Source organism: Rhea pennata, chromosome 3, assembly GCF_028389875.1.
Source record: "Rhea pennata isolate bPtePen1 chromosome 3, bPtePen1.pri, whole genome shotgun sequence".
NCBI lineage: Eukaryota > Metazoa > Chordata > Aves > Rheiformes > Rheidae > Rhea > Rhea pennata.
Window position 1 is genome coordinate 50,070,868 of NC_084665.1, and position 27,111 is coordinate 50,097,978.

Sequence of the window (27,111 nt, forward strand, 5' to 3'; positions counted from 1 at the left end):
GCTGCGTGCGCCCTGGGGCACCGGAGGGGGGGGGGGGGGGCCAGGGCAGCCTCCCCCCCACACCCCGACACTCTCACGCTTTTTAGGGGCTGCGGCTCCGGATGGCGGCGGCTCCTCCCCCCCCACCGCCTCATCCCCCTCCCCAAATAAAGGAAAGCGCTGACTCCGCGGCAAGGAGTTTCAGCAGCAACAGCCGCAACTCCCCAGCTCGGCGCAGCGGGCCTGGGAGGGGGAGGGAGGCGACGGAGGGGAAGAAAAGGAAGAAGAAGAAGAAGAAAAGAAGGGAGTGGGAACGGGGAGGGCGGGCGGGAGGGGGCGGGGAGAAAGGGGCCCGACCTGCTCAGCGGGGACACGGAGCGGGTGCGTGCAGCAGGGGGGCTCCGGCCCCCGCCGGCGGGCGAAGCGGGCTGGCGGCGGCGCCGGTGCCTCCCGCACGCAGGCGGCTCCCGATCGCCCTCCCGCCGCCGGGGCGGAGGGGGCGGGGGGGAGGGGGGCGCGAAGGAGGATCGGCGAGTCCCGCCGCAGTCTCGCTCCGAGGAGAAAAACAACCGCCCCCCTCCCCCCCGCACGCACGCCCCGCCGCCGCCGCCGCCGCCGCCCCCCGCCGCGGCCCGGCGGCTCCCGCCGCGGCTCGCCGCTGTTACCTTTGTTCCGCGGCGCCCGCCCGCCCGCCCGCTGCTCCCCCTGACCCGCGCTGGGGGGGTGGGGGACGGGGGGGACGGGGCGAAGCCTCCTCTCAGCTCCGGACCCCCTCGCCCGGCCTCAGCCCCCGCTCAACGCTCCGGTAACGGCTCTGGCGGCGGCTGCTCGGCGCTGCGTGCGGCGGGGCCGATCCGTGCGGCCCGGATCCGGACCCGGCGGCGGCAGCGGTGACTGCTCGGCTCGGCTCGGCTCGGAGCCTCTCGGTCCCCCTCCCCCTCCCGCACTGACTGACTGACTGACGGGCGGAGGGAGGGAGGAGGGGAGGAGGGCACGCCCCTCTCCCCGCCTCCTCTATTGGGCCCCGGCCCGCAAAGCCCACCCTTCGCCCTCCCCCATTGGCTGCCGCGTCGGAAATACTGACGTCATTTTTCTCCAGTTCTATGGAAACTGAGGCTCGGCGCCGAGCAGGCTCATGGGCGCTGCTGTCCTTCCCTCGCCGCTGGCCCGCGCTCGAGAAGCGGCTTGGCACGCGAGGCGGACTACATATCCCAGGGTGCCCCGCGGGCAGGCGCCGCGAGGGGACGGCGCCCAAGCGGAATGCTAATGAGCGGGGGGCGGGGCTGGCGCCTGCGCAGTGAGGCTCTGGTGGCGCATTTTCCCCCAAGAGGGGGGAAGGTGGCGCCCGGCGGAGCGGAAGGGGGCGGCGCTTCTGCTCTCGAGCGGCGCTGCCGCCAGTCCTGGTGGAGGCTGCTCGGGGGAGCGAAGCGGAGCGCGCGCGGCTCTGGCTGGAGGCGAAGACGAGGTGAGCGGCAGTTGCTGGTGAGGCCGGGTGCGAGCGGCTGACTGGGGCTGTCTCGCGCCGCCTGCCCGTTCGCCGACCGTTGGTGGTGGGAGGCGCCCGCCGGCGGGTGCGGGGGGGAGGGGCAGTGCTCGTCAGAGGAGCCGGTGCTCCCTCCTCCCCTCGCCTCCCCTCGAGCGGGGCTCGGCGCGGGGAGGGCGGCGGGCCCCGCGGCCGCCCCGCCCAGGAGGGGCTGGCGGCTTGCCTGGAAGGGGCCGAGAGCAGGGAGGGGGCCCGGAGCCGGCGGTTGCGGCCGCCGTTAGCGCTGGGCGGCGGCGGCGGCGCGGGCTGCCTGAGCGGCTGCGGGGCCGGGGCGGGCGGCGCTTCCCTTCTGCGGCGGCCGAGGTCGGGCGGGGGGAGCGGGATGTGCTTGGCGGGCTTGTTTTCTCTAAAATGGCGCTGGTGGGGCTGGGCTGCTCCTTTTGGGGTTGTGGGAGCACTTAAGAGAGGTTCCGCAGCCTCCTTTGCGTTTGCAGCTCTCACATCAAACTCTGAAAAATGAACCGTATCCCCACTGGTTTGAGGAGAAGGAGTCCAGGTGTCTGTTAGCAGGTTAACAACTTCGCGTACTTTGCGAAATTTGAATTTTAATCTGAGAAGCGATTCTGAAGTGGGCACGGCAGTGGTCTGTGCTGGTTCGTTTTCTGTGTTCAGATCAGCCCAATAACTTAGACTCTCTCTGCATGCTGCCTCAACTTAGTGTGGGGACTTCGGGAGCCTGCTTCTTTTGCTCTCTTTTCTGTAGCGTTGTTGCCTAGCTGTACTTAGAAATCTTGTCGAAATGGAAGCACAATTTCAGTAACGTGTCTCGCTGCCCTGGTGTTGCAGGGCTGAGCCGTTGAAATGCAACTGTGGAAAGAGTTATTTAGCTGCTTCTTTGGGGATGACTTAACTGCTATCGTTCCACCTGTGGGATGTTGCCTACTTAAAGTGCAATATGGTTTTGTGTGTTATCAGTCTAGGATGGGCTATAAAAAGAACTCTTCTAATTACAATGAGAATGTGAACTAGGATGACAAGCATCCTATCCAAATTCCAGTTGGATTAAGAGTCTCGATAGCCTCTTTGGTACAGTACGAGCTCACAACAATATCTGTATTCCTTCTGAAACAGACCTTCTCACTCCTGCTTCCCCCTGTGTTGGGGCTCTTTTTTTCCCTGGTTACAATGAAACCAGTGTTTCTGTGAACTACATTCTGTGATGAGACTGATTTAAGAGCTTTGTGGGTGGTTGGCTTTACAATGCAGTTCACTGCTCCTTTGATGACTGTTTTATTTTCTGTGTAGTTGTGCTGTGAATGGAGCTATTGCGATGGTGCCAATTTTTAAAGTACTTTTTTTCCCTGTTAGGTGTATGTGTAACCTGGAACACTTTGGTAATCTTATTTCCTCAGTTGGAGGTAGAGGATACAGATCTATAGAAAAAGATCTACAGGATGGAAAGGGTGGAGTGAGAAGCTGTTTATAAAGTTGAAAAGCGAAGATTTTTGTTGAAGTGTAACCTAGATCTAATGTTACTTGTCTCTTTGGAAAGCTGTTTATGGATCACTACTTCAGTTGTCTTAGTTCCAACTTCTGGAGGCCCATACTACTGTCCTCTTCTAGCATCTTGTGTTTTCAGTGAGATCATTAGTGTGTTGCAATTCAAAAGTCAGTTCTGTGGGCTGTCTATTGTCATTGCGAGGACTATGTGAATAACAGTTGTTCTAGAGTATGCTTGTATGGAGCTACTGAGAAACAGCTGAAAAATTTAAGCCTTGTGCTAATTGACATGCAGGAAGTGTACAGTTTGAAAAGAAACTGAACTAAGCAAAATCACCTTTACTGCCTTTATCTTCTGAGTAAACATACATGCAGGATTGCACTTCCACTAATGAAAGCCTTTACATTCCCTTTCATTTATTGTTCAAGTTTTTGCAGTTTTACTTCAAGAGGTGTTAACTGAGATCTTGTCTCAATTTCCTGAATGAAAGACTTTTTTTTTTTTTTTTAACAGTATAACTTTTGCAGTAACTTGATCAGCTGCCTACGCAGGAAACCCTTAATATCAAGAATTTCCTGCAGTGTGTTCAGTGTAGGAATTTTCTGCAAAGTGTAGTAATATTACAGGTTTTGTCTCATACTTCATGGTATTTTTACTGATTGACCTTTAAGCACCTTTATTTACATAATTAACAAGTGTCCCTTATATAATTTTGGGGGGTTCTGGTCACTGTTCTCTTTCTGTTGTGTTAGACATGTAGCTTTCTTATGAATGATTAGACTGTTTCTCTCTTTCTTAGCAGAGGTTACCTACCATTTCATATAGAGATAGCTTAAATCACCATAGCTAAGCTTTTCTAGGCTGCTATGCTAAGTCGCTAACTATTAGTTATCTGTTAGTCTTCCTGCTTCTCTTTTTTGAAAAGAAAAAAAGTGTTTCAGAGACTAACACAGGAGATTCCTGTCAGTTTAGCACTAAAAGATTGAGGATTTAGTTTGGCAATGTGGTGTAATACCAGCCTATTTCCAGTTACTGCAGGATCCTGAATGTTGTTTTCTTCCTTCAGACAAGAGAAACCTTCTCAGTCCCTGATTAGAGAGGAAGAATTAAGGTTTACTTTTAAGCAGTTTCTTGAGAAAGACTTCAATCTTGAGTGCTATATTTGGTGATACTGCCATGCAAGCTCGTTGTAGACTGCTTGTCTAGGTATGGGAAGCCTTTACAGAAGAGAAATTGCAACCCTAACATCGTGTTCTCTAGCTCTGTGGATAGCTAACACTTTCATTTCTAAACCAGCAGTGCAGCTTTTTGGCAGATGAGAGTCAAAGGAGAGTTGTTAACTTGGTAGTGTCTCTTTATCTTTCTTTATAAGTTTTTCTTTCTGTTCAAAACATCTGACCATAAATTGCGATAATCTTGTTGACTGTGCTTCCTCGCTAAAGTCCTTTGAGACTTACCCTGGATGTATGAAGGTGCAGTTTCACAGCTGACTCCTAGTAGCAGTGCTGGCTCAAAAGCAGTTCCTATCCATTGAGTTATAAGCTGACCAAAAAAAGAAGGGGGGGAGTTATGTTAAATAAATCTGACTTAGATTAGTTTGGCCTGATGGCCAGTTGTGTTGACACACCATGAGATAAGATGGAAGGACTGGACTGCTTATTGTGGCATTACTGATGGAAAAGCTTTGCATAGTTTTTCCAAAAGGTGCAGTCTTCTGAATGTTTCTCTGGCAATTGTGCTCGCTTAAATAGCATCTCTTTCTTTCTCTGAAGCTGTGATAGGTGATGCAAATGTGTGTAGTGAACCAAATGAAGGAATTGATCTAGACTTAAACTTGGAAAATTATTCATGTGGATTGCTTCCCCAGTTTGGGCTGCTACCAATACCTATGAGGTAGGAAAGTGGGAATGGGAGTACGCAGGGACTGAGTAAGCTGCTACTGAAAAGTGAAGCTGATGAAATGTTGAGGAATGCCAACTGGTCCAGGTAACTTAAGAAGAAGCAGTGATCTTAATCTCTTGTAATTGTTGAGGGGAAGCTACATTACTGGATAACCTTGAGCAGGTATGGAATATAGTTCATTTCACTGATGCTAACCATTCCCTTTTATGTTCTATATTAAGAATGCATTCATCCATAGTTTAAAATGTCACTTTAAAGCAGTCCTTCTATTGATAACTTATACTATTCAGTTGCTCCAGGGGAAAAGTACATGGATTCCAAGATGCTTACTAAACAGCTGAGAAATGATGCTGAAGTAGCATGAGACTTTATGCTACTGCTGCAGTTCCTGTCTTAAAATGACATTAGAAGAATTGTTTTGAGCTGCTGCATCTGCAGTGCAGCAAGGAAGGCTGGAGGTGAAAGGAGAGAATCTATTATAGAAAAAAGCCTGGAAAAAATGCAAATATAAATGACTAAAGAGTGTGTGAACTGAAAAACAATAGATAATTGATGAAGTATGAAGGGCATGAATCCTAAAGACTCATAAGAGTATATGATGTATGTAATATGGGAAGGTGTATAAAGATGTCTGAATGCTTATTAAAGGCAAGGAAGTAGTATATTCCTGTTCTGCATTTTAAAGTAAGATCAAAAAATTATTTGAAAAAACTCAAGCCAATATTCAGCCTATGTGGATGCCTAAGACCAGGCATCCTAAGGCAACCTAAACTTTCTGGTTATGGATAGCATTTGGAAGGGAAGTCAGCTTAGTTTGAGTTCTATGCTGATTTATTCTATTACTCCTCTGATTCTTTGATCTCAACGATGTTATTAACACTTTTTTTGACAGTGAACTACCTCTTATGAAATAAAGAAATGGATGAAATGGATGAAACATCTAAAAGAATCCTTCTAGAGCCATACCGGTATTTACTTCAACTTCCAGGCAAGTTTTCTGTTACTGAATTGGCTTTAATATCAAAATTGGTTTTATAGCATCTTTGTCTTAAATATAAGCCAAAAAGTTTAACCTTTCTCAATTTGTGGATTTAAAAATAAAAGTAACATTTTCCATTTTCTGTTCTCTGTTCCTCTTGGAAAACTAGCCTTTCTAATGAGGTTGACACAGTGGCTCTCAGGTCTGCCCATTCCAGAGCAGATGGTCCTCCTTCAGTTATTCAACTCTTCATTTAGAGGAGCTGACATGCTACTTCTTAAAACTAATAAGAGCGAGTACTGAAGACTTGTGTTTCATTCTTGAAGAATGAAACAGTCAGCACTGATTTCAGTCAGCACAAGATTATCTACTTGCTGTGCTTCATAGTGTGTGTAAGAATGTGTTTTTTTTTCTTTTTTTAAGAACCTGCTTCTTTTCTGCAACTTGTCACTGATATGTGTAGAGTCAGGTTTTCTTATGGCCAATTTCAACTCTCCTTGGATTGCTTCACTTGAGAGGATTAGCCAGTCCTTGTGTGGAATCAGGCAATTAGCAACACATTCAAATGAAGCTTTCCCTCTAAGGACAGTAGCAATTTTGGTAGAATTCAGGAGCCAGGTTGATAGAGAGCTATTGCATAGGTACATATCTTGGAAGTCTCTTTGAGCAAACAACCGTATTGTATGCTGTGGTTTTTACTTGTACCCTTGAACAGGAAAGACTACACAAGCTATCAAAGTGACTAGTTTTGTAGAAATAATGGTGGAATCACCTTGCATCATTGAGGCTGTTGCATTATTGATTTCTGTCTTATAATGGTGGAGTTCAGGAAGGTAGAAAATATGGTAAATAGTGTTTTGGTCAGAATTACTTTCCCTAATAATTTCCAGCACTTCTGTCTGGACAAGTAGCATAAAGAAACAGTCACAGTAGTAAGAGGCTCTTGTTACAAGACATATATATTAGCAGGGCAGATGTCTAACTTGCTCACAATGAATTTCATTATTTGCACCTACAAACCCAGCAGGAGCTTGTCCACACTGAGTTTGGTAGTAATGCTGCTTTTGAATGCCAGGAAGTTTGCTTCCTGTTTCCTTGCAGTATTTTCCATTTAAAACTGGTGTTTTAAACTGCATAGTGATTTTGCTAGGATAACTGCCTGAGAATGAATCTGAGCTGTTCTAGATGGCTTTGGAAGAGTGAGACCTGAAAAAAAAGCTAATACCTCTCTCCAATACCATCTTTGAGTGTTTTTTGTTTGTTTGTTTTTGTATAATAACAGTATATCATTCTGATTATTTATCTCCTATTTTTTTAAGGTATTGGAGGAGAGAAAAAGCTCAGCTTCCTCGTAGAAAATAGGCAATAGTATTCTGACAAAAAAACTTTGACTGACATAAGTGCTTGACTAAAAGCTCTTGAAATAGCCTTCATTTCAGATGATGTATCTAGGATATTTGTCTAGCCTTTCTACCTTGACTCCTGTACTAAATTTGTATAACTTGTGGATTCAATCCTCATTACCCCAATCTGATAGTTTTACTAACTTCCATCAGAACTTGTATCTGTGCTGGGCTAGTGCCTGCATGTTTTTATGATTATACAATGCAGTGCTTTTCTCAGTGGCAATGAAAGCATTTTATCCTATTCTACTGAAGTGTCGTAAGACTGACTGTCCACTCTAATCAAATCAACAGTGAAGATCAATGTGTTAATGCTTTGGAAAGGGGTGAAAGAGACTATAGATTTCTTTGTGTGAAAACTCATGGCACAATCTAAAAGGGAGAACTTCTAAGCTCATCATGTAAGTTGTGTGCTTGCAGGAAGCTTGCACTGAGCGTTTATGAAATCATATAGCTGGATGTTTTTGAAACACTGTGGCTTTGCCCAAAAATCAGCTGTGTCAGCTACAGAGTTAGGAGTCAATTGTTTATGCAGACTTGACCATCAGTATGTACACCAGTGTTTGAAGGAAAAAGTAGGGATTATACTAACTATTTGTAATTAGGGTGGGGCCCAGATGAGATGCCTGAGCTAATCTAACAAGGTCTTGCTGAAAGAAGCAGTTTCACTTCCCTCCTTGTGTTCCTGGCAATATTCTCCTGCTTAACAGGTGCCAGTTTTCAGCTCACTAACCAAATGATTAGGTAGTATCAATCACCTAACCTGGTTTTTTCTTTTTTTTTTTTAAGTGCAGTTGAAAGGTTAATCTGTCCTGTTAGTTAGCTGGCACAAGGGTGGGGACAGAGGTGTTTCTCTGTTAAGATTAGCTTTCTATCTTGTCTCTCTACACCCTTACTACACAACAAAGCTGTGAGGGGCTTCTGGAGAAAGCTTGGCTGGGAGTCAAAAATATGTGTATGTGTGGCCCAAGGATAGTCCAGTAGCTTGTCTTGTAAGGCTTTTTAGAAACATACTCTCCAAGTGGCTCAGCAGCCTGTAAGAACTTGAAGGAATTGAGATGCATGTCAAATTCCCTTATTTTAAAAAAGGGCCTGTGTACTAGTTAGTTGATAAGCATAGCTGGAAAGCAAGTGTCTGCTAATGCTCTGTAGTGTAAGAACGCAAACTTTAATATAAAAATATTAAAACTTTAAGCCTTAGTACAAGAGGAAGCTAGTTATTTTGCTTCTCATTAAATGGGATGAGACTTAACAGTAACAGTTCATGCTGATACTTAAACTCTAAACTTGTGTTTTTCTTTGACTTCTGTAACACTAGGATAGAATAGGTTGATAGCTTAAGTTTTTGTATTATGTTGCTACGTTAGCTACTAGTAGGGTAGCTGTTTATGCCTTAACTAACAGTGTAGTGCTTAGGAGAACATAGATTTCAAAACAGTAGATTTTCTTGTAAAATCTATTTGTGGTGGAACATTGCTATAAGCTAGTATGACAATGTTCTGTTTTGTCCAGCATTATCCCTTGGACTAATCAAAGTTCAATAAAGAGGACTAACTTTCACAAACACTAGTAATTTGGTCCACTTTGGCCTTTCTCGTTCATATAGACAATGAATGAAGAATCTTTTCTCTTGGAGTGGTTGAATTAGCAATGGCAGCTGGTTAAGCAGTACTGGAGTTTGAAGAGTTGCAGTGAAACTGAGGTGATCAACAGCTTGCTATTGAAGGGGGTAGTTCCTGATCCAAATCCGCCTCTGCCCTTCCCCATTCACTGCTCTGATCTTGGTTACACCCTTTGCTGGGCCTGTTTAGCTTGCTAAACAGTGAAGAGACTGGGTTTTTTTCAGCTCTTCCTGCTATGTTGAACTGAACAAGCTCACTGAAGGAGTTGAGAGTAGTAGCAAGAGCGAGTTGATGCTTCTTTGAGTAACAGTAGCCTCCCTTAAACCTACTAAAATACACTATTTCAGTAACTCCCTTTTTTTTCTTTTTTCTTTTGCTCACCCTTCTGATGCATCTTCTAGAAGGGAGCACAACCAGCAACTTCTGTGTGTTTTGCACCGAAGGAGGCCACAACTGCTCAGGACAGTGTATGTTTACTTAGCAGTGCTGGTGATGTACCACAGGGCATGATCACTACAAATGGAGTAATTACCCCTGGAACATCAGAGGCCTTGACTCAAGCAGAGCTCCTGAGAGGGAGGCTGCAGCTCCACAGGTCTTAGGATGCCTGGCCCCTTTACTGGGTTGGAGGGAAATGGTGGTCCCTGCCTGCAGGAAGTGTTTGCTCGTGCGATATCAGTGTCACTAAGCAAAGGAACTGCAAGAGGGTGTTACGGATCCCTCTGCACAGTGTTAGAGATAACAAAGGAGATTGACAGGATCTCCTGCAGGTACAAGAGTCTGAACCACTGCTGTAGTGAAGAAAGAGCAGACAGTCTGTTCTTAATAGGCTGGAAAACAGATTCCCATACTGGTTCACCAGAGAGACTGGAAGCTTATGCCTTCTGGCACCAGGAGAAAGGGTTGTGTTCTTCCTGCAGATCTGCAACTATGCTAATGGATTCAGTGCTCTGGAAGCAGGCAAGCTGCTGGAAGCTCTGTCTGACAAAGTACCTGGATTGGTGTCACTACAGGAGCACCAGGAAAAAGCAGCAAGTGAAAAGTAGTGGAGTACTCCCTTCTGCAGGGGACACAGTCCCATCTACTGACCTGACCTGCTATCCACAGAGGTCTGCTGCTTGTAGATTGGATCTAGAGTATTACACTGAGGGTTGTCTGGTCCTTGGTCTTCTTAACCCTGCTGTTCTTCCACATAAGTTCTGATGGATACTGCTGGGGAGATCTGAAGCTTATCAAACATGACTACATGCCTCTTGGAGCAAGGGCCAAGGGCATGGGAGACCAGCTGGTTTTTCTCCAGATCTTACCAGTGAGGGGAAAGGGCTTGAGGTGAAGTAGCTGGATCCTGCCTTCCAAGACTACTAGGAAGAAGATGGGAATCCACTTGCCAAAGTGGGACAGAAGGATCTTTGCTAACAAGCTGGCTAACCTGGTGAGGAGAGCTTTAAAGTAGGAATGACAGGAGGGAGATGACTACCCACTCTTAAGGAAATGGTGGGCTTGAAAGCAAAGGGTGCAGGTGGATGTAGACAAGAGACCATCAAAACAGGGCTGAGAAGGGAGCTCATCCCAATATGTACACCCAAAGGAAGGTCCAGGGAGGGTGGTGTTATGGGGGAAGCTGTCTCACTTTTTCTGAAGAATCCACAGGACTAGGTGACTCTCTGAAGTACCTGTACAAAATGTGTGCACCATGGGGAGCAAACGGGGATTTAGAAGTCTGTGCAGTTGTGGGGCTATGATCTCATTGGGATATCAGATATGGGTTAGTTCATGTGAATAGAGTGCTGCATGGATGGATGGAGACTCTTTTGGAAGGCAGGCTGGGACAGCAAAGAAGGGTAGTTCTCCTTTATGTAGAATCATTATGTAAAATCAGTAAGGTTGGAAGAGACCTCTGGAGATCGTCTAGTCCAACCTCCCCACTCAGCAGGGTCACCTAAAGCATGTTAGGCAGGGTTGCATCCAGGCGGGCCTTGAAGATCTCCAGAGAAGGAGACTCCACAACCTCTCTGTGCAACCTGTGCCAGTGCTCCGTCACTCTCACAGGGAAGAAATTCCCCCTCGTGGTCAGGCAGAACTTCCTGTGCTTCAGTTTTTGCCCACTGCCTCTTGTCCTGTCACATGGGACAACTGGAAAGAGTTTGGCCCAATCCCCTTGACACCCTCCCTTCAGGTACTTACATACATTGATAAGATTTGCTGCCCCCCACCTGTCTTCTCTTCTCCAGGCTGAAGAGGCCCAGCTCTTGGAGATGTTCCTCATAGGGCAGGTGCTCCAGCCCTCTGATCTTCGTAGCCCTACGCTGGGCTCTCTGCAGTAGCTCCATGTCTCTCTCATACTGGGGAGCCCAGAACTGGACACAGGACTTGAGATGAGGCCTCCCCAGGGCTGAGCAGAGGGGCAGCTAGACTACATGGAGCTCTACCTTGAGTCAGATAACAAAAGCTTATAGGTTAGGATTAGAGGGTAGATAAATGTGGCTGACACAATAGTGTCTCTGCTACAGACAACCTGATCAAGAAGTAGATAAAGCCTCCTTCAGAAAACAGGATGAAGCCTTAATTTCACAGGCCCTGGTCCTAATGGAAGACTTCAACCACTGGAAGTAACTCAGCAGGTAGATTCCTGGAATCCAGGAGATTTCTGGAAGGCAGTGATGATGGCTTTGTAATACAGGTGATTGAGAAACCAATGTGAGGAGGTGCTCTGCTGGACCTCATACTTAGAGAAGAACTGGTTGGGCATATGAAGGCTGGGAACAACCTTGGCTGCAGTGACCATGAGATCCTTTGGGTCAGGTGGTCAGGATCATGTGAGGAGGGAAAAAACAAAGCCTGGACTTCAGAAGAGCAGACTTCAGCCTGTTTGGGCACTTGCTTGAAGAATCCAGTGGAAGATGGTCATGGAGGGAACAGTATCAGGAGACCTGTGTGACTTTTTTCCCAAGGCTTACCTCCAAGCTCAGAACAGCCTATACTGACGTGCAGAAAGAGTTGAATCTGGTGAGGGACATGAAGTACAATAAGAAGGGTTTCTACAAGTATATTGGCAGCAAAAGGAAAACTAGAGGAAAATAAGGGCCTGCTGCTGTGCAGGGGACCTGGTGATAGAGGACACAGAAAAGAACAAGTTACTCAGTGTCATCTTTACCTCAGTCTTTACTGGTAAGATGTGCTTACAGGAGTCCCAGGCCCCAGACTAGGTAAGTGGGCAGTGAGGTGGACTGAAAGCTGGCTGAACTACTGGGCTTAAAGCATTGTGATTAGCAGCATGAAGTCCAGCTGGAGGCTAGTCATAAGTGTTGTCCCTCAGGAGTCAATACAGAGCCAATGCTGTTAAACATTTTCATTAATGGGTTGCCTGAAGGGACAGTGCACCCTCAGGAAGTCAGCAGACAATGCAAAACTGTGAGGAGTGGCTGATACACCAGATGGTTGTGCTGCCATTCAGAGAGACTTCGACAGGCTAGATAAATGGGCCAACAGGAACCTCAGGAAATGCAACAAAAGAAAGTGCAGAGTCCTGCACCTACAGGGAGAAATAACCCCATGTACCAGTACAGGCTGGCAGCTGACCATCTGGAAAGCAGTTTTTCAGAGAGGACCCTGGGAGTCCTGGTAGACAAGGTAAACATGAGCCAGCAATATGCAATTGTGGTGAAGGAGGCCAACAGCACCCTGGGCTACATTAGGCAGAGCTTTGCCAGCAGGTCAAGGGAGGTGATCCTTACTTACCATTCAGCAGTGGTGAGGCCACAGCTAGAGTACTGGGTCCAGTGCTGGACTCCCCAGTTCAAGGTCATAGATGTACTGGAGTGGGTTCAATGAGGGACCACAAAGAAGATCAAGTGACTGGAGCCTTTCTTCTACAAGTAGAGGCTGAGAGAGCTGGGGCTTTACAGCCTTGAAGAAAAGACTCTAGGAGAATCTTATCAAAGCATATAAATACCTGATAGGTGTGTGTATATATATATACCTACCGTGTGTGTGTATGTGTATATATATATATATATATATGTACATATACACACACCTACTGTGTATATATATGCCAAACTTTGTCAGTGGTGCCCAGTCACAGGAAGAAAGGCAATGGGCACAAACCGAAATACGTCAGGTTCTACTTAACATAAAACGCTCACTGTAAGGATGATTTAACACAAGTTGCCCAGGGAGGTTGTAGAGTTTACATTCTTGAAGATCTACAAAACATGAGTGGGTATGGCTCTGAGCAACCTGCTCTACTTGGCCCTAAGCTGAACAGAGGGGTTGAACTGACAATTTCTAGAGATTTCCTTCCAAACTTGGCAATTCTGTGAATTGCCAGAGTGTTGGGAAGAAATCTTTCAGAATAGATATCTTGCATACTGCTTCAAACAGCTTTCTCTAAACTATTTAAGTGGTACAATTTTACCAAATCTCTTGTCCTTACAGTCTAACCCTTCTCCAAGGGTTCAATAACTCAATTGAGATTTTTAAAAGGAGTTTGAGGAAATAAGAAAGTTGAGTTATTTTCCTACTGTGACCTTAAACTGTTGCAAGCAGCAGCCCGGTTTGAAGAAGCAAAGAGCAGGTTTATATATGTTCCAACAGTTAACAAATGCTGGCTGTGGTGTTCCTGCAGCTTTGCGGAGACACTGGATCAGGGAATTGTTCCACTTAGCTCTAGCTCATCAGAGGACAGAACTAAATGTGAAAGTATACAGCATAGCTGAGGTACTCCAGTGGTTTGCCTTGCTGAAAGGAGGCTGTTCCCTTTCCTCTGGCTCTCAGCACGTGCTGCTTACTCTATATTAACTCTGGCAGACTCATTTCATAAGCAGACTCAACGCATTAAGTTGGCAAGGAACTAACCCAGAAGAAAGTGGACAGTTTATTGCTGGATAGTAAGTTGAGTTAGCTTAATGAAGTTCTAATGCTTTTCCATTAACCCAGCCCTCATGGCAAAGGGCGAAAGGGCTATCCCTTTTATGCATCCCTACAAAGTGGAGTGCTGCCCTAAGGATGCAGTTTGAAGTCAATTTAATGCAGCATGAATGAAAAGTTATTGTTCTCCCTGTCCAAAGTAGACATCTTTGGATTCTGGGTCTGTACCCTTTCAGAAGAACACTTACGTATTTTGACTAGTTTTAGAGAAACGTGTCTCATCTGTCTGAAGAAGTGGGAGGGATTGTCCTCAGTATAACAGCTGTAAGCTAAGTGGATCTTTGAATGGAAAGGGTCTACTCTGACCAAATTTCTTATAAGAATAAGAATATACTTTGTTTTGAATATTTTTTTCTTAACTTTCTTTTCCGCTTAGCTTTACTGAAGAGAAAATAAGCTTTCTATAGCTAGATTTAGACAATAGGGGCAGTTTTCAGCAGATAAAATGGCATGCGTTTAGCTTGTCTTTGATAAAAGCTTGTGGACAAAGCTAGTGATAGATATCACTGCGACTAGGTAGAACTTCTAACTTTGGAAGCTAGACTGCTGTCCTTTCCAGTTCTATCATTGCCTGCTCAGAATGACCAACAGAGTAGTGACGTGATAGTGATGAATGGAGAAACGGAGTAAAATTTGTGCCTACAAGAGGAAAGATGAATGTTTCACCATTCAGTTGGTGGTTTTTCTTTGAGTAGTCAGTGTCTAGACAGCCTTGCTATGCTGTCTGTACTCAGGAACTAAAATGCTAAATCTATTGTGCATGTTAGTAGTCCGTTTAGACTGTGTACTAGTAGAGTTACCTGCCTCACAATGGAATAATGCTTGCTGACAAATATCAAGCATTCCACAAACTTACTTGCTAGGAAATGCATTCAAAAAAAGTGGCTGCTTAGTGTATTTAAAAGGTAGGTGTTCTCTGTATCAATGTAATTTAGAATGGAATAAACTGTAGATAAGGTATACTTCCTTAGTCTGGTATTATCGGAGTAGCTTTCTTTATGGAGGTACTGATATATTGTTAATACTGAACCTGGTAAGCCATACAGTTTAGCAGATGTTCCTAATTGAAAGCTCTATTCAGTACTCAGGAGCAGTCTCTTATTCTGTTATAGCTCATATTTTTTTTTTTTTTAAATAAAACATTAATACAGCTGAACAGGGCATTTCAACCCTCATTTGTGCAGTATTGGTGGTCAGAAGTTTGTGGGCCAGATCACTTTCCTGATCTGACCCTGCCACACCAGAGTGGGAAGAAGGAAAAGCCTGAGTGTTAGTGTTGGTTCAAATCCTTAGCATCTAGGGGAACCGCTGTTGTAAAAACAGGTCTGAAACTTGAATCAGTATTGGTAATTGATTAACATAAGAAGTTTTTTAACTTTTAGGTAGTGCTCCAATTTGTATTTAAAACTACTTTGAACTCTGACTACCTGTGTTAAAGTGGGAACTCGAACACCTAAATATCTGATTTTGAAACTTCTTTTTAACCTCTGTATGTGCTGTTCCAGTAGAGCACAAGCTTGCTCAGGGAAATCTAGGAAGCTATGGTGCTGTTAAGAAGACAAAGCAATCCCTCCCTCCTGTGAGAAGCTATTGCTTAGTGTTTAAAACTGAGTATAGTAAATGAGAACTAAGTAGCTGACAATTCAAGCAAAAGACTGACAGGACAGAACCAGAGCACAAGACACCTTAGGAAAGGAAGACAGTTCACCAGTCTTACTAACAAAAAGGTAGTGATGACAGGAAACAGTGGAAATCTGAGAACTGAGACAAGAAACATTGAGGCACTTGGAGGAAGAAAGGTTAATGTTCCTACTACAGAATCCTAAACAACAAAACTGCAGCTCACCTGGTGATGGTTTAATTAAAAAAGGAAAAATCCAGTTTAGTGTCTCTGGGATATAGCACTGCAAATGAATCTGCCTATGTTTATTACATAGTCCTGCATATACTGGTCACTCCAGCAATAGAGAAACTAAAGGGAAAAGGTCAAATATTGAAAATTCCTCAGTGCTTGGGGCAGGAAGCTATCATTAGCGTGAATACTATTTTTGCAGAGTCATTCTTAAGTTATCTCTCTGTAGAATTTGAGAGGAATAATTTAAAACGCATTATCCAGGTTGCACTGCTTTAAGGTTTAAGGCTGTTTCTGCAGACCTTGTTGATGAGAGCTATATATGCGGGGGTGTTTGTCTAAACTTGTCCTGCAGTTATTCACAGATCTTAAAGGTAACTGAGCTGCTTAAGGCTCTGGGCAGTGTAGTATCTCAGTGTGGGTGGGGTTGATTGTGTAATACTTGATTTCATATTGATCATGGGTGAAGATGTCCTGAAAAAAATCTCTGTAGCCTATGGCAATTTCTTAAAAGAAATTGTTGTCATTAATTTATAGGCATATAGGTTAACTTGTATTAAAATCAACACCTTCAGGTAGAGCAAATCTGGAGTGAACAGTAACAGTTATTCTAACACTAAAATTGGATTTTTTTGGGGGGGGGAGGGCTTCTAAAATAGGTGATTGGATAATTCCTGCTTTGGCTGAGAATCAAGCCAAAATAGATCAAATCCTGTTATTCATAGGTAGACTTCTGGGGTGCAGGATAAATGTCTGCATTCTTAGAAAGCTTTCTCTTGCTGTTCAGAGTAAGATTTTCTTAAAAAAAGCTCTAAAATAAAAGCATGTCAAATATCACTTTTCTGTTTTACAAATATCAATGGGTGGGGGAAGGATCTAAAAATGAAGAGAACTATTCAACAAACAAGTATATCTTTAGTTAACAATGGATAATGTTGAAACTTCATTATCTGTTAGTAGATAAAGTCAACATGCCTGGCAAACTAAAGTTTAATGCACATAAGCTTATTTGTGCAGGTACCAACAGGCTGGAAAACATTTCTACTGAAAATGCTAAAACTAAATACAGTAACATGAAAATAAATGCATTAGCAATGTTTCTACATAGTGCCATGAAATGTTTGAAATAGAAGCTGCTAACAACTGAAATGCTTGCTTATGATGAAGAAACAAACTGTACTTGCTATAATGCTTTATTTTTCTTTTCAAGTGAAATCTCAGTTGAAGAGATCATACTGATCAGCTTATTGGTCTCAGATTGGTGGCAGGTGTTAAGATGGAGAAATTGCTGTCTCTAATAATGCACTTTATCTGATATTTATAAATGCCTATAACAATATTTTTATTGTAGGTAAGCAAGTGAGAACGAAATTGTCACAGGCCTTTAATCACTGGCTGAATGTTCCAGAAGATAAAATACAGGTATTCACCAATTATTTTTAAAGGGCTGTTATCTTTCTTGAAAGACTGTAGCTAATGGATTCTTTTTATGTAGCATAAATGATCAGAAATCTTAAGCACTAATTGTTGAATACATAAAGCTTCCCAGTAAATTTTTTTTCCTGAAAGCTTAGACTAGTGTAACAGTAAGATTACTATAATTTCTCATCCAGAATAGTTACTTCATTCAAAGTGTGTTCAGCCTGTTAAGCTGTTGATAAGCAATTACCATTGTAACCCACTTCTACTATTAATGCTGAGTTATGCTTTATGAAATAAACCAAATATTTTCTTATAAACTGCCCAGATACAGTAGTTGAAGATCATCTCTTACCATCTTGATACAAAAATGTCAAAGCCAACTGTTAAATTCTTTATAGACCATTATTCTTCTAAGCCTAAAACTGGAATTCCATCATACAGTTTAAACTTATTCCCTAATGAGAAGCATCTCAGAGCAAGATGTCCCCTTTCCTCTTTACTCTTGGACGTCCCTATGCAAGGTACGTGGCAGTGTATTTGTGTATCATTGACTTTGTCAAATGAAACATTCTCACTTAATCCAGACTACAGTTCTTTCAAACTGTGTGACTAGGGTACAGGAGATTTTTCCATACCCAATACAGTGTAAGGAATTAAAATAACCACATTTTTTGGCAGTCTCATCCAGCTGATCTTGTGTTAATTTCACTAATGGTTAAGCAGAAGTACCTTCAGTGTGTCATAAAGGAGCCCGTGTAACTTAAGAGTGGCACTCCAAGTTCTCAAGCAGTAAAGGAGTTCCAGTTATTTAAACAGAGGTTGCATTTGTTGCCTTATAACTTGTATTTTTTAACCTAGTCCGTATAAATTTTTTGCCAGATGTGTTCATCTGGCTTCTTGTTAGCCACTGCTATCCTTTTTGCTTAGTTACATACCCAGATAGTATATGCTAAATTGTGTATTTAAAATTCTATGTATGGGCTTATTGTAATATCACAGGGCCTTTGGAAGTTTCCTAGGATAACCTCCCACTCCAAGCAGCAATTGTTGCATAGCTGCATCAGGCTTCTCAGGGCTTTGTTTTGAAAATATCTGGAGATTCTGCAGGTTTTCTGGGCACCTTTTCCAATGCTGAAACCTTTTTCATGGTGAAGAATTTTTCTTCCTTATGCCCAGCTGAAATTTTCTATATGGCAATTTCTGACCATTGTCTATAGCCCTTTTGCTGAGTGCCTGTGAGAACTGAGCTCAATTTTGTCATGCACTAGAGTTAAAACTGCAGTGCTTCTGCCTGAGTGGAAGCTTACCAGTTTGGCCTGTCTCTTTAAACTGATCATGTAACATTTTTTTTTTGAGAACTTAGACACCTTGTTTTAGTTATCTTTGCAAATCAAATTGCTTTAATGTTTCCCTTAGCATTTATGGTGTTTGCGATGGACCTCAGTGTTTTCATCCTTCAGGTCATTAGAGGACAAAAATAAAACTCTATCTTCTAATCTTGCCACTATTGTTATTGTTTTTGTGCATAATTGTGCTAACTTCCACAACCTGAAGTTTTTGGAATCTGGGAAACTACCTCTAGTTCCCTCTTTGTCATATCCTAACCTTTAGGATTTCCCTATGTTCTTACTGTTTGATTCCATGGTTAGGAAACCTTTTCTTCTATTCTTCTGAATTCTGCCATGCCTTATTTATGTCAGAATAAGATGCATACTTAAATCCTCCATGGGAGTTTTTTTTTTCCTTTGATCACTGTCTTCATGTAGCTTGCCTAGATGAAGTATAATTGAGGCTACTGTGCCTTGGCAGTCAAGTCAGTTTCAGTACTGGCTGCCACCACTTCACTGTTTCCAGCCAAGTGTTTTTTTCCACTTGCAACATCTCTAGTGGTCATCTTATGCTGCACTGAGACAGCACTGAGACCTTGTTGAGTTAGAGAAAATCAGATTTGTCAGGTTAACTTTCTTCTACCAAGTTAATGCACTGAGATAGCAGTACAGTGAAGCAAATTTCATAGCTATTGCAGTTAGGGTAGAAAGCTGTCTTGGGGTGAGACTGCAGCCACCACTGATTATATAGGGTTGGGTTATAAATATAACACTGCACTGTTTTTTCAGCTCTTGTTATAAAGACCAATTTTCCTACTTCCTTAGACTATTTCTTGATATCCTTTGGAGACTAAACTTTCTTTCTGCTTTCTGAACCTCTTCTCTTGCTTTCATCTTTGAAGTATTTTTGACACTGTCTTCTTTTGAATGGAAATTCAGAGGGTAATTTAAACATAGTCATGAAGTACTGCTTGCTTTAACAAAGCCTTAAGTGTCTAAGCTGTGAAAGTTCGTGAAACTGCAAGAGTAAAGTGAAATAGGTTAACAAAATTTGTACAAGGAATTTGTGGAATGAATAAAAGCAAAATATGGGAATTTTCATCATAGTACTGATAATAGACTAATGAGTATTCAGATAAATAATATGAAGCTGCTTTTAAGTACTCTATGATAAAGTCAATAGTCAACAGTATTTCTTTACATGTCAAAGTAGGCATCATTTCTAAGTGGTAGAAAGTCATTAGTGCATTTTAGTTTGTTCTTTATGCAGTCATGTGCGTCTCCAGCAGACAATTCAATTGTCAGATTTTGATTTTTAACCTTTGAGGCAGTGGTCACCTAACACTGTGGCTTGCTGCTCAGAATGAATGCTTGTAGCAACCAAGTCCCCCTACCACTTTCTACAGCATCAAGCAAATATGGGCCATTCCAGTTACTTGCCACTACTTAAAACAGTAGTCGTGATGCATTTTTTTTCAGAAGCTGTTGTTTTGATGAATGACTCATTTAAGTGCAAAGCTTGTAGCTACCAAGTATAATTGCATGTTAGCTTCAAAGTTGTATCTTAATCAAATGTGTTTTGCAAAGAGCTAATGCAGTATACAGCTCTACATCTGTAACTTTATTTCCATTTAAACAGGTGTTGACTGTATCTGCTCCTTGGATAGGAACTGTGCAATTAAACCATATGTTAAAATCATTTCTTAAAATGTACTGCTTCAGAAAAGCTCACTGCTTCTAGTCAAATGTCATCAGTTCCAGGGCTGATGACCTTTTTGAGTATCTGTCTTTGATACTGGCCTATCAGTAACAAGTGGAAGGACTTAAGAACCTTTCCAAAAGAAATTGTAGTTGTTGCCTTTCTGCCAAGAATTTTCCAGGTGTTTCAGAGAACAGTCAGTGTCTTAAGAGCTCAGTGTTAAAGATAAGGTTATCATTGCAACATTATATTGCCTTTCTTTGCTTGTCTAATTTGTTTCTAATATCAAGAATTATTGCATAGTTCCTAGACAGTGCCCCATTTTTAGAATTGTAGCAGCAGTGGAAAGGAACAGATAAGTAGAAACAAGAGAAAGTTCACTTTGAATCAGAAAACATTACAAAAGACAGGCAAAGTTATCCAGGACTTGCAGCAAGTTGGCTGGTGAAGAGAATCATAAATCTGTACTGACAGTAAGAAGACCTATGGATCTAAATGGGAGCTCCAGTGACAGGGAATACCGCACTTCAAAACCTTACACCTTTTAAATACGGTCTTGCAAAATTGGAGGTTAAGTTAGTGTGAGACTTAATTATTTTCTCTTCTTGTAATAGGTTATCATTGAAGTGACAGAGATGTTGCACAATGCAAGCCTACTTGTGGACGATATTGAAGATAACTCAAAGCTACGACGAGGCTTTCCAGTGGCACACAGTATCTATGGAATTCCGTCAGTAATCAACTGTGCTAATTATGTGTATTTCCTTGGCTTAGAGAAGGTTTTAACCCTTGATCACCCAGATGCTGTTAAAGTTTTTACCCGTCAGCTACTGGAACTCCATAAAGGTCAAGGCTTGGATATTTACTGGAGGGATACCTACACATGTCCTACAGAAGCTGAATATAAAGCTATGGTACTGCAAAAGACAGGTGGTCTCTTTGGATTAGCTGTAGGCCTCATGCAGCTCTTTTCAAACTATAAAAAAGACTTAAAACCACTTCTTAACACCCTTGGTCTCTTCTTCCAAATAAGGGATGACTATGCCAACTTGCACTCCAAAGAATATAGCGAAAACAAGAGTTTTTGTGAAGACTTAACTGAGGGCAAGTTCTCATTCCCAACTATTCATGCAATTTGGTCAAGACCTGAAAGTACTCAGGTGCAAAACATCTTACGTCAAAGGACGGAAAACATAGATATAAAAAAATACTGTGTACATTATCTTGAAAATGTGGGTTCCTTTGAATACACTCGGAATACACTGAAAGAGCTTGAATCTGAAGCCTATAAACAAATTGAATCACTTGGGGGAAACCCTGAGCTTGTAGCACTAGTTGAACACTTGAGTAAAATGTTCAAAGAAAATGAAAATTAGCATTTATTTAACTCCTGGGAACAAATAAACTCTTTTAAATGAGAAAATTAATCAGATTGTTCTTAGATGATGGAAGGATGAAATCTTATTTCTCTCATTGCTAGATTGCAGAAATTACCTTTGGAAATGCTTTTGGAAATGCTTTGTGTGCTCACTGAGTGCTAAAATATAACTTATTATCTGTACTGCCTTAACTGTAACTGCTTGCAGATAGCTTTAAAACATCTACTCACACTGAATCAAGTGTTGATTGTGTAACGGAGACCACATTTAGATTCAATGGCATTATTTCAGTCTTAACTCCCACAGGTTATATAGCATTTTTTTTTAGTCAGGCTGTTGCAGATTTCTGGCTGAAATTTAGTATTAAATTAAGTCTGACCTGAGTGGCTTGTGTGTTTTTAAACAATGAGATATAGGTAATTTACAGGACTAAATAACAAAAGGAGATACTTGTAATCTTAATGCCTGCACAAATGTTGCCTAATAGTTATAAATTAGAATTGTAAAGAGCAGATGGGTCAGCCTTGCTAAGTTCTAGTGGGAATATCACATCCAGCTTCTGAGGCTATTTTCAGGGAATACAAATTTTAAAAAGTAATACTTATATCCAAATGAAACTAAATTTTAGTTTATCTAGCTACTCTTTGAAAGACTTCTAGGTACCTGAGGGAAAAGAATCTATTTCATCAACAAAGCATAAACTTGCTGCTGATTCTAGCTCTGCTCTTAGATTTTATGGTTTTATATTTTTAAACTGTCAAATATGTTGTTATCACTTACATAGCATAGGATTTAAATCTACAAATTAGATGATGCAGTATACATAACTGCACCTAATAATACAGTAAGCTGCCACTAGGGATGAGTTGGAATTTGTGCTATGTAACTTTAGGGTACTGTAACTGAGGCAAGTCTCTTCCCTCTCTGCTTACAATTGAGCTTACAATTGAGAGCATCTTTCTCCAGGAGTTGATTCATAATTTATATTATGTTCCTGTTCTGAACTGCGCTCTGGTTTCTCTACAGAGGGAAGTTTTCTAACTTTTGTCTAAAACAAGATATTGTACCTTGTTTTACAAGCAGTACTACTACTTTGGTATTGTTGCTTATTGGTTAATAATGAAGTACTCTTAAATAGAACTGAAACTGAGGATTGGATTTCTGGTTTTGGAGTGGGCCTGATTAAAAATCTCTGCTTATCTGTGGATGTCTATATATGAAGCTGAACAAAACATAAGCCAAAAGGGTATTTGTCATCTTGGCTGTGCTGGCTTTAATGAGGTTCAGTTCCCTTAATCTTCCTAGCCACTTGAAATCTTGCTCTGGTGTAGAAAGGTAATGGTTTAGAACAGAGGTAGGATTGGTGCTATTTGTGATGGTTTTTGCTGAAGTATACTCACTTACAAAAAACTGTCCAGAGGTGCTTGGCTTCTGCCAGTTGAAGGATAGTTTTACATGTGTTCAGTTACTTCACCTAAAAAATGGGGATAGTCACTTTTGCAGCCCAGTGGGGAGACTAATTGGAAAAGGTTTGTCTCTGGGCAGCCTCAGCATTCTTCAGAAAGCACTGAACAACCATGGATTCAGGATGACTGCTTTTAGTCAGAGATGTTATATAGTTATAGGTGATAGACTATCCCTTTTATCTGCATGCATGCATGAGAGGGATCTTTGTCTCTAAAATGAAATACTCTTATTAGGCACAGAATAATAGCCTTTTCACTGAACGTACCTGGTTGCTGGTATTGAATGGCTTACAGTTGGCAGAAGTTGTATTTTCTTTAATGTTAATGATAGCGAGTTATATCTTCTTTTTCTCAACTTACAGGCTCATTACTAAGCACTATATGCTCTTAAGCTTGTCTGGAAAAACTCTCTGCAGCAAAGTGCAATTTGATAACCTGTCTTGGGGGTTTCTAACCACTGTTGCAACTGATGTTGAATTGAGGAAAGTAGTGCATAAACTGTATTGTTGCAGGAATCACCTATTCTATCATAAGACATCTTCGTGGTTAACAGAATATTGTCCCTGATATACACAGTGCAAAATATACTTAGTGTCATTTCTGTTCTGCTCAGTTGCTAGATGTAAACAGTTGTGTAATCAAATTTTCCTGAAGAGAACTTTAATTTTTGCTCAAAACTTCTGTACCATTTGAGATCTCTGCTATGTAATTGCTTTTTTGGTTTACTCTGGCCATTGGGGTAACTCATCCCTGTATTTATTTCAATAATGTACCTTGTAGAACACACCTCCATTAACTTAGGAGTAGATGCATTCAAAGCTTTCCAGCTGTGGGCTCTTTAAAGCACAAATAGGTAAAAAGGAAAAAGTACTCTTTGAAAAAGGCAGCTGGACTATCAAGAAAAAATACAACTTTGTTACCACTCCGCCCTTAAAGCTTTTGATACTAGCATTCAAAGCATATCCTGAAGGTACATCTCAAAGCTGAGAAGGAGAATGTTATTGCTCTTCCCCTGGGCTAGAATGAGCTGAAACCTCTCAGGTTTTTCTTGATGTTTTCAAGAGTTGGTAGAGGCTGTGATCTTTCCTTTTCATTTGTTAAATAGAGTATCATTAAGTATTAAGCATTAGCAGTAAATGATGTTCTAGTCAAGGCAGATCTTGTCTGGTGCCAGAAGAAGAGAGGGTGTATCCTCATCCATATTCTCCAATGTTAGTCCTGGTACAAGCTTCTGGTGTGAAGCCATGTTAAGAAAACCATTTAAAAGCAGCATGGGACATCTGACTGCAGCATTCATTTAGCTGTGTAAGAGCCAACGTCTATTGCCATGCCTCCTCCAATATAATCAGTAGCTTTTTTTCCTAGTCTTCACAGGAGATGCACTGCTGTGGAATGATGATCTGAGTTGTAAGTAGAAATGCCCATGGGGAAGAAAGGAGGTTCTGGGTTTTAATGCCAGTTCCTTTGAGCTAGAGCTGCTACTCTTACTATCTTCCAGCCATTGGAACAATTCCTCATTTGATAGCTTCCTAGAGAAATGCCAGTACTCATTAGTCTCAATTTCATTTGCTCCTACCTCAAGCTGGTTTCTGATCTGCTTGCTTGGATGTAAATGACCATTGTCATCTGTCTTTTAGTGGCCAACCATTGAATGGGATGTGTTGTCTTCAAAAGTTAAAATGAAAACTACCATTTCGGGACCTGCCTGAGGAGATGGCTTGTCTTGCACATCTCTTGGTGAACTCAGGCTGTTCATGTACCCACTACCAACTGGAGTGATCCTACTTACTAGCCAGCCATTCACATGAAGTGATTTCTGCATGGAGCCCTCAAACTGGACAGTATAATGCTGAAGCCTGCTGAGACTACCTTGGCAGAGCTTTTTGTAAGTACAGCTCAAGTTCTATCAGTGGCCTCACAGAGAAACGTTTCTGCTAACAGCTGCAGTGTGGCCACTGAAGCTTGGACGTACTCTCTCCCTGTAAACTACACTGTTCTGGAGATGCCTGGAGCTAATGCAACTCTGGGTAAAACAATCTTGTAATTACTGTCTGTATGAAAGACTCGGACTTTCTTTACTGAGAGACAGGAAAAAGTTCCTAAAAACATGCTATCTGTGTGTATGGTGATCTCCCTTTCCTCAGAAACCTTCAAGAATATCATTTAAGGATTCCATAGTTGTGTGTAAGGTGTGGTCTGACTGGCATTGTATCTGTTCTTGCTCATGAATTGAGCATAAAGGAGGCCAGGCATAAGCCTGTGAACACTGCAGAGGTGAAGTGCCTACAGGTGAGTAAAGTTTCTGTACATTCATTATATAAATATACATGTGGCCTACATCTCTAATAATTCTATTTATTAGTAAATCCCCTCTTGTTTGACTTATTATTAGTTTATTCCAACTTCTATGTCAGTATGTTGAGCACAATGCATATTCCATAGCAAAGGAGTTGGCTGTTTCCATATTTTTTTAGTGTAAAAAGTGATCCGATTCAGATTATAAAAATGGGATGTTCTTACAGTAGCTTCAAAACTAAGAGCCATCCCTCTCACATTTCATTTCTATCTCCTAACTAGTTAATTCTAACTAGTTAATTAGCTATACTTTTCCTTTTTCCTGTGTTCTTAGCCTTCTGATTTTTCTTGTGGATAAACTTCATAGTCTGCAATTGGCCAAGGATCCTATAAAGAAAACATTTCATATGCTTAGTATACCTCACAGATTTAAGTAACAAGACTACAAAGAAAGGCCACGTGAAGCTGAAAAGCATAAGAAGTTATCCCTTTTCCATCTGAGAAATTGCTTTTCTCTCCTTTTATATGCGTGTGCCTGAGTTCACACTTCAAGTGTTACGGTAGTTGGTATGTGTAATTTGACTTGTTCTGTTGGGGAGGCACTTGTGTTCTTCTCTAGAGCTGTAGTGCTGTGGTAGTACATACTGATCCTTTTGCCTTCACACTTTTCCAGGGACTCATTCCTGTTCTGTGTATGCATCAGATACAAACTTCAGAACTCGTAACCTGTCATTCATTATAGAACTAGTATTTTAAAATCTACTTTTTAGTAGATCTGCTTCTATAGCAAGTGGGTATTTTTTCTATTTGATTAAAACATATTTGGTGTCTTAATATTTTTCTATAGTTACTTGGCATTGTTATAGTATCCTCAGTTCTTGCAATCATGATAGAAATGTTACCTCTCTATTAATAAAGTAGCATTATCCCATACATCTCTTCCTTTCTCCCAACCTACCTCTTAAAAAAAAATATTACTGAGAAATATACTTGTTTCTGGGAAATGTTTAATCTGCAAAGCAGATTTGAATTGTGTAAGACAGTGGGAGAAATGAGATGGCATGAGAAATTAATTTGAAGTGGGAGAGGTCAGGACCTGATAAGTATCAAATCTGATACTTAATGCTAAATGAGCCTGTAATTTAAGATGTGATAGTTATTACTAACCTGATTAGCAGCTGGTGTGTGTGCAGGCATAAGCTTTTAAAGCTAGTGATACAAAGCCTTGCAGTTGGAATGTTTGTTAAAATATATTCAATCTCTTCCATGTTTGCTTTATGTTTATACACCACTTTTTGTGGAAGATAAATATATGGAATTACAGAGAGACCTGAATTTGGGACGTGGAAAATAGACATCAATGTTTTTAATGTTCATGTCAGTGGGGAAAAAAGCTGTTGGTGTATGCTGTCTCCTATATAGCTGATTTTGCTAATTATTAAATACCTAAATGCATCTAACTGCTATGACGTTTCAGATGTTAATGGCCTCTTTCACAGTTGTTAAAATGCTAGCATTATGGTATAAATATGGCATTTCTGGGTTTTGTAATGTTTTTATGTAAAACTGGTTTGATCTCTAATACATCCTTAGAGTTGCATTGGACCTGGCTTTTATTCGTTTACAAGACCTGTATATCTGTTGTTCATTTCTGTTCTATCTTAATGTCATCATTTTGTTTCAGGTTTGATATTTATATTCTTTGCATTATTTGTGCAATACTTTTGTTCTTTCCCTTTCTCAGCTATTATGTTTTTATTTTGCTGCTAATACCATAGCACATATGATACCATCAAACCCTTTTTTGATTCTAGACAAACAAAATAGACTTGTCTCTTGAAACTTTCAGTCTTGAGTTTTCCTGCATCTTCA

The 27,111-nt window shown here is 41.8% G+C and overlaps 2 protein-coding genes across 11 annotated transcripts in view; one reads left to right on the top strand and one right to left on the bottom strand.

Annotated features, from left to right (window-relative positions):
- Window positions 1–912, bottom strand: part of ARID4B (AT-rich interaction domain 4B) — a 96,979-nt gene extending 96,067 nt beyond the window's left edge. For all 4 annotated transcript variants that reach the window (XM_062572279.1, XM_062572278.1, XM_062572280.1 and 1 more), the window contains exon 1: window positions 645–912. The gene's annotated coding sequence lies outside the window, so the exon portion shown is untranslated. The remainder of the gene's footprint in view (window positions 1–644) is intronic.
- Window positions 913–1,306: 394 nt separating this feature from the next.
- GGPS1 (geranylgeranyl diphosphate synthase 1) lies at window positions 1,307–22,618 on the top strand. Of its 7 annotated transcripts, none has more exons than XM_062572287.1 (5): window positions 1,775–1,825; window positions 4,736–5,027; window positions 5,758–5,853; window positions 17,002–17,072; window positions 20,714–22,618. In XM_062572287.1, exons 3-5 carry the CDS (start codon window positions 5,784–5,786, stop codon window positions 21,473–21,475), a joined length of 903 nt encoding a protein of 300 aa, XP_062428271.1. In that variant the 5' UTR covers window positions 1,775–1,825; window positions 4,736–5,027; window positions 5,758–5,783; the 3' UTR covers window positions 21,476–22,618. The 7 variants fall into 7 exon arrangements, with proteins under 7 accessions (XP_062428275.1, XP_062428270.1, XP_062428271.1 ...); XM_062572288.1 differs by lacking the exon at window positions 1,775–1,825 and adding an exon at window positions 2,018–2,032; XM_062572286.1 differs by lacking the exons at window positions 1,775–1,825; window positions 4,736–5,027 and adding an exon at window positions 1,360–1,444.
- Window positions 22,619–27,111: the final 4,493 nt, after the last annotated feature.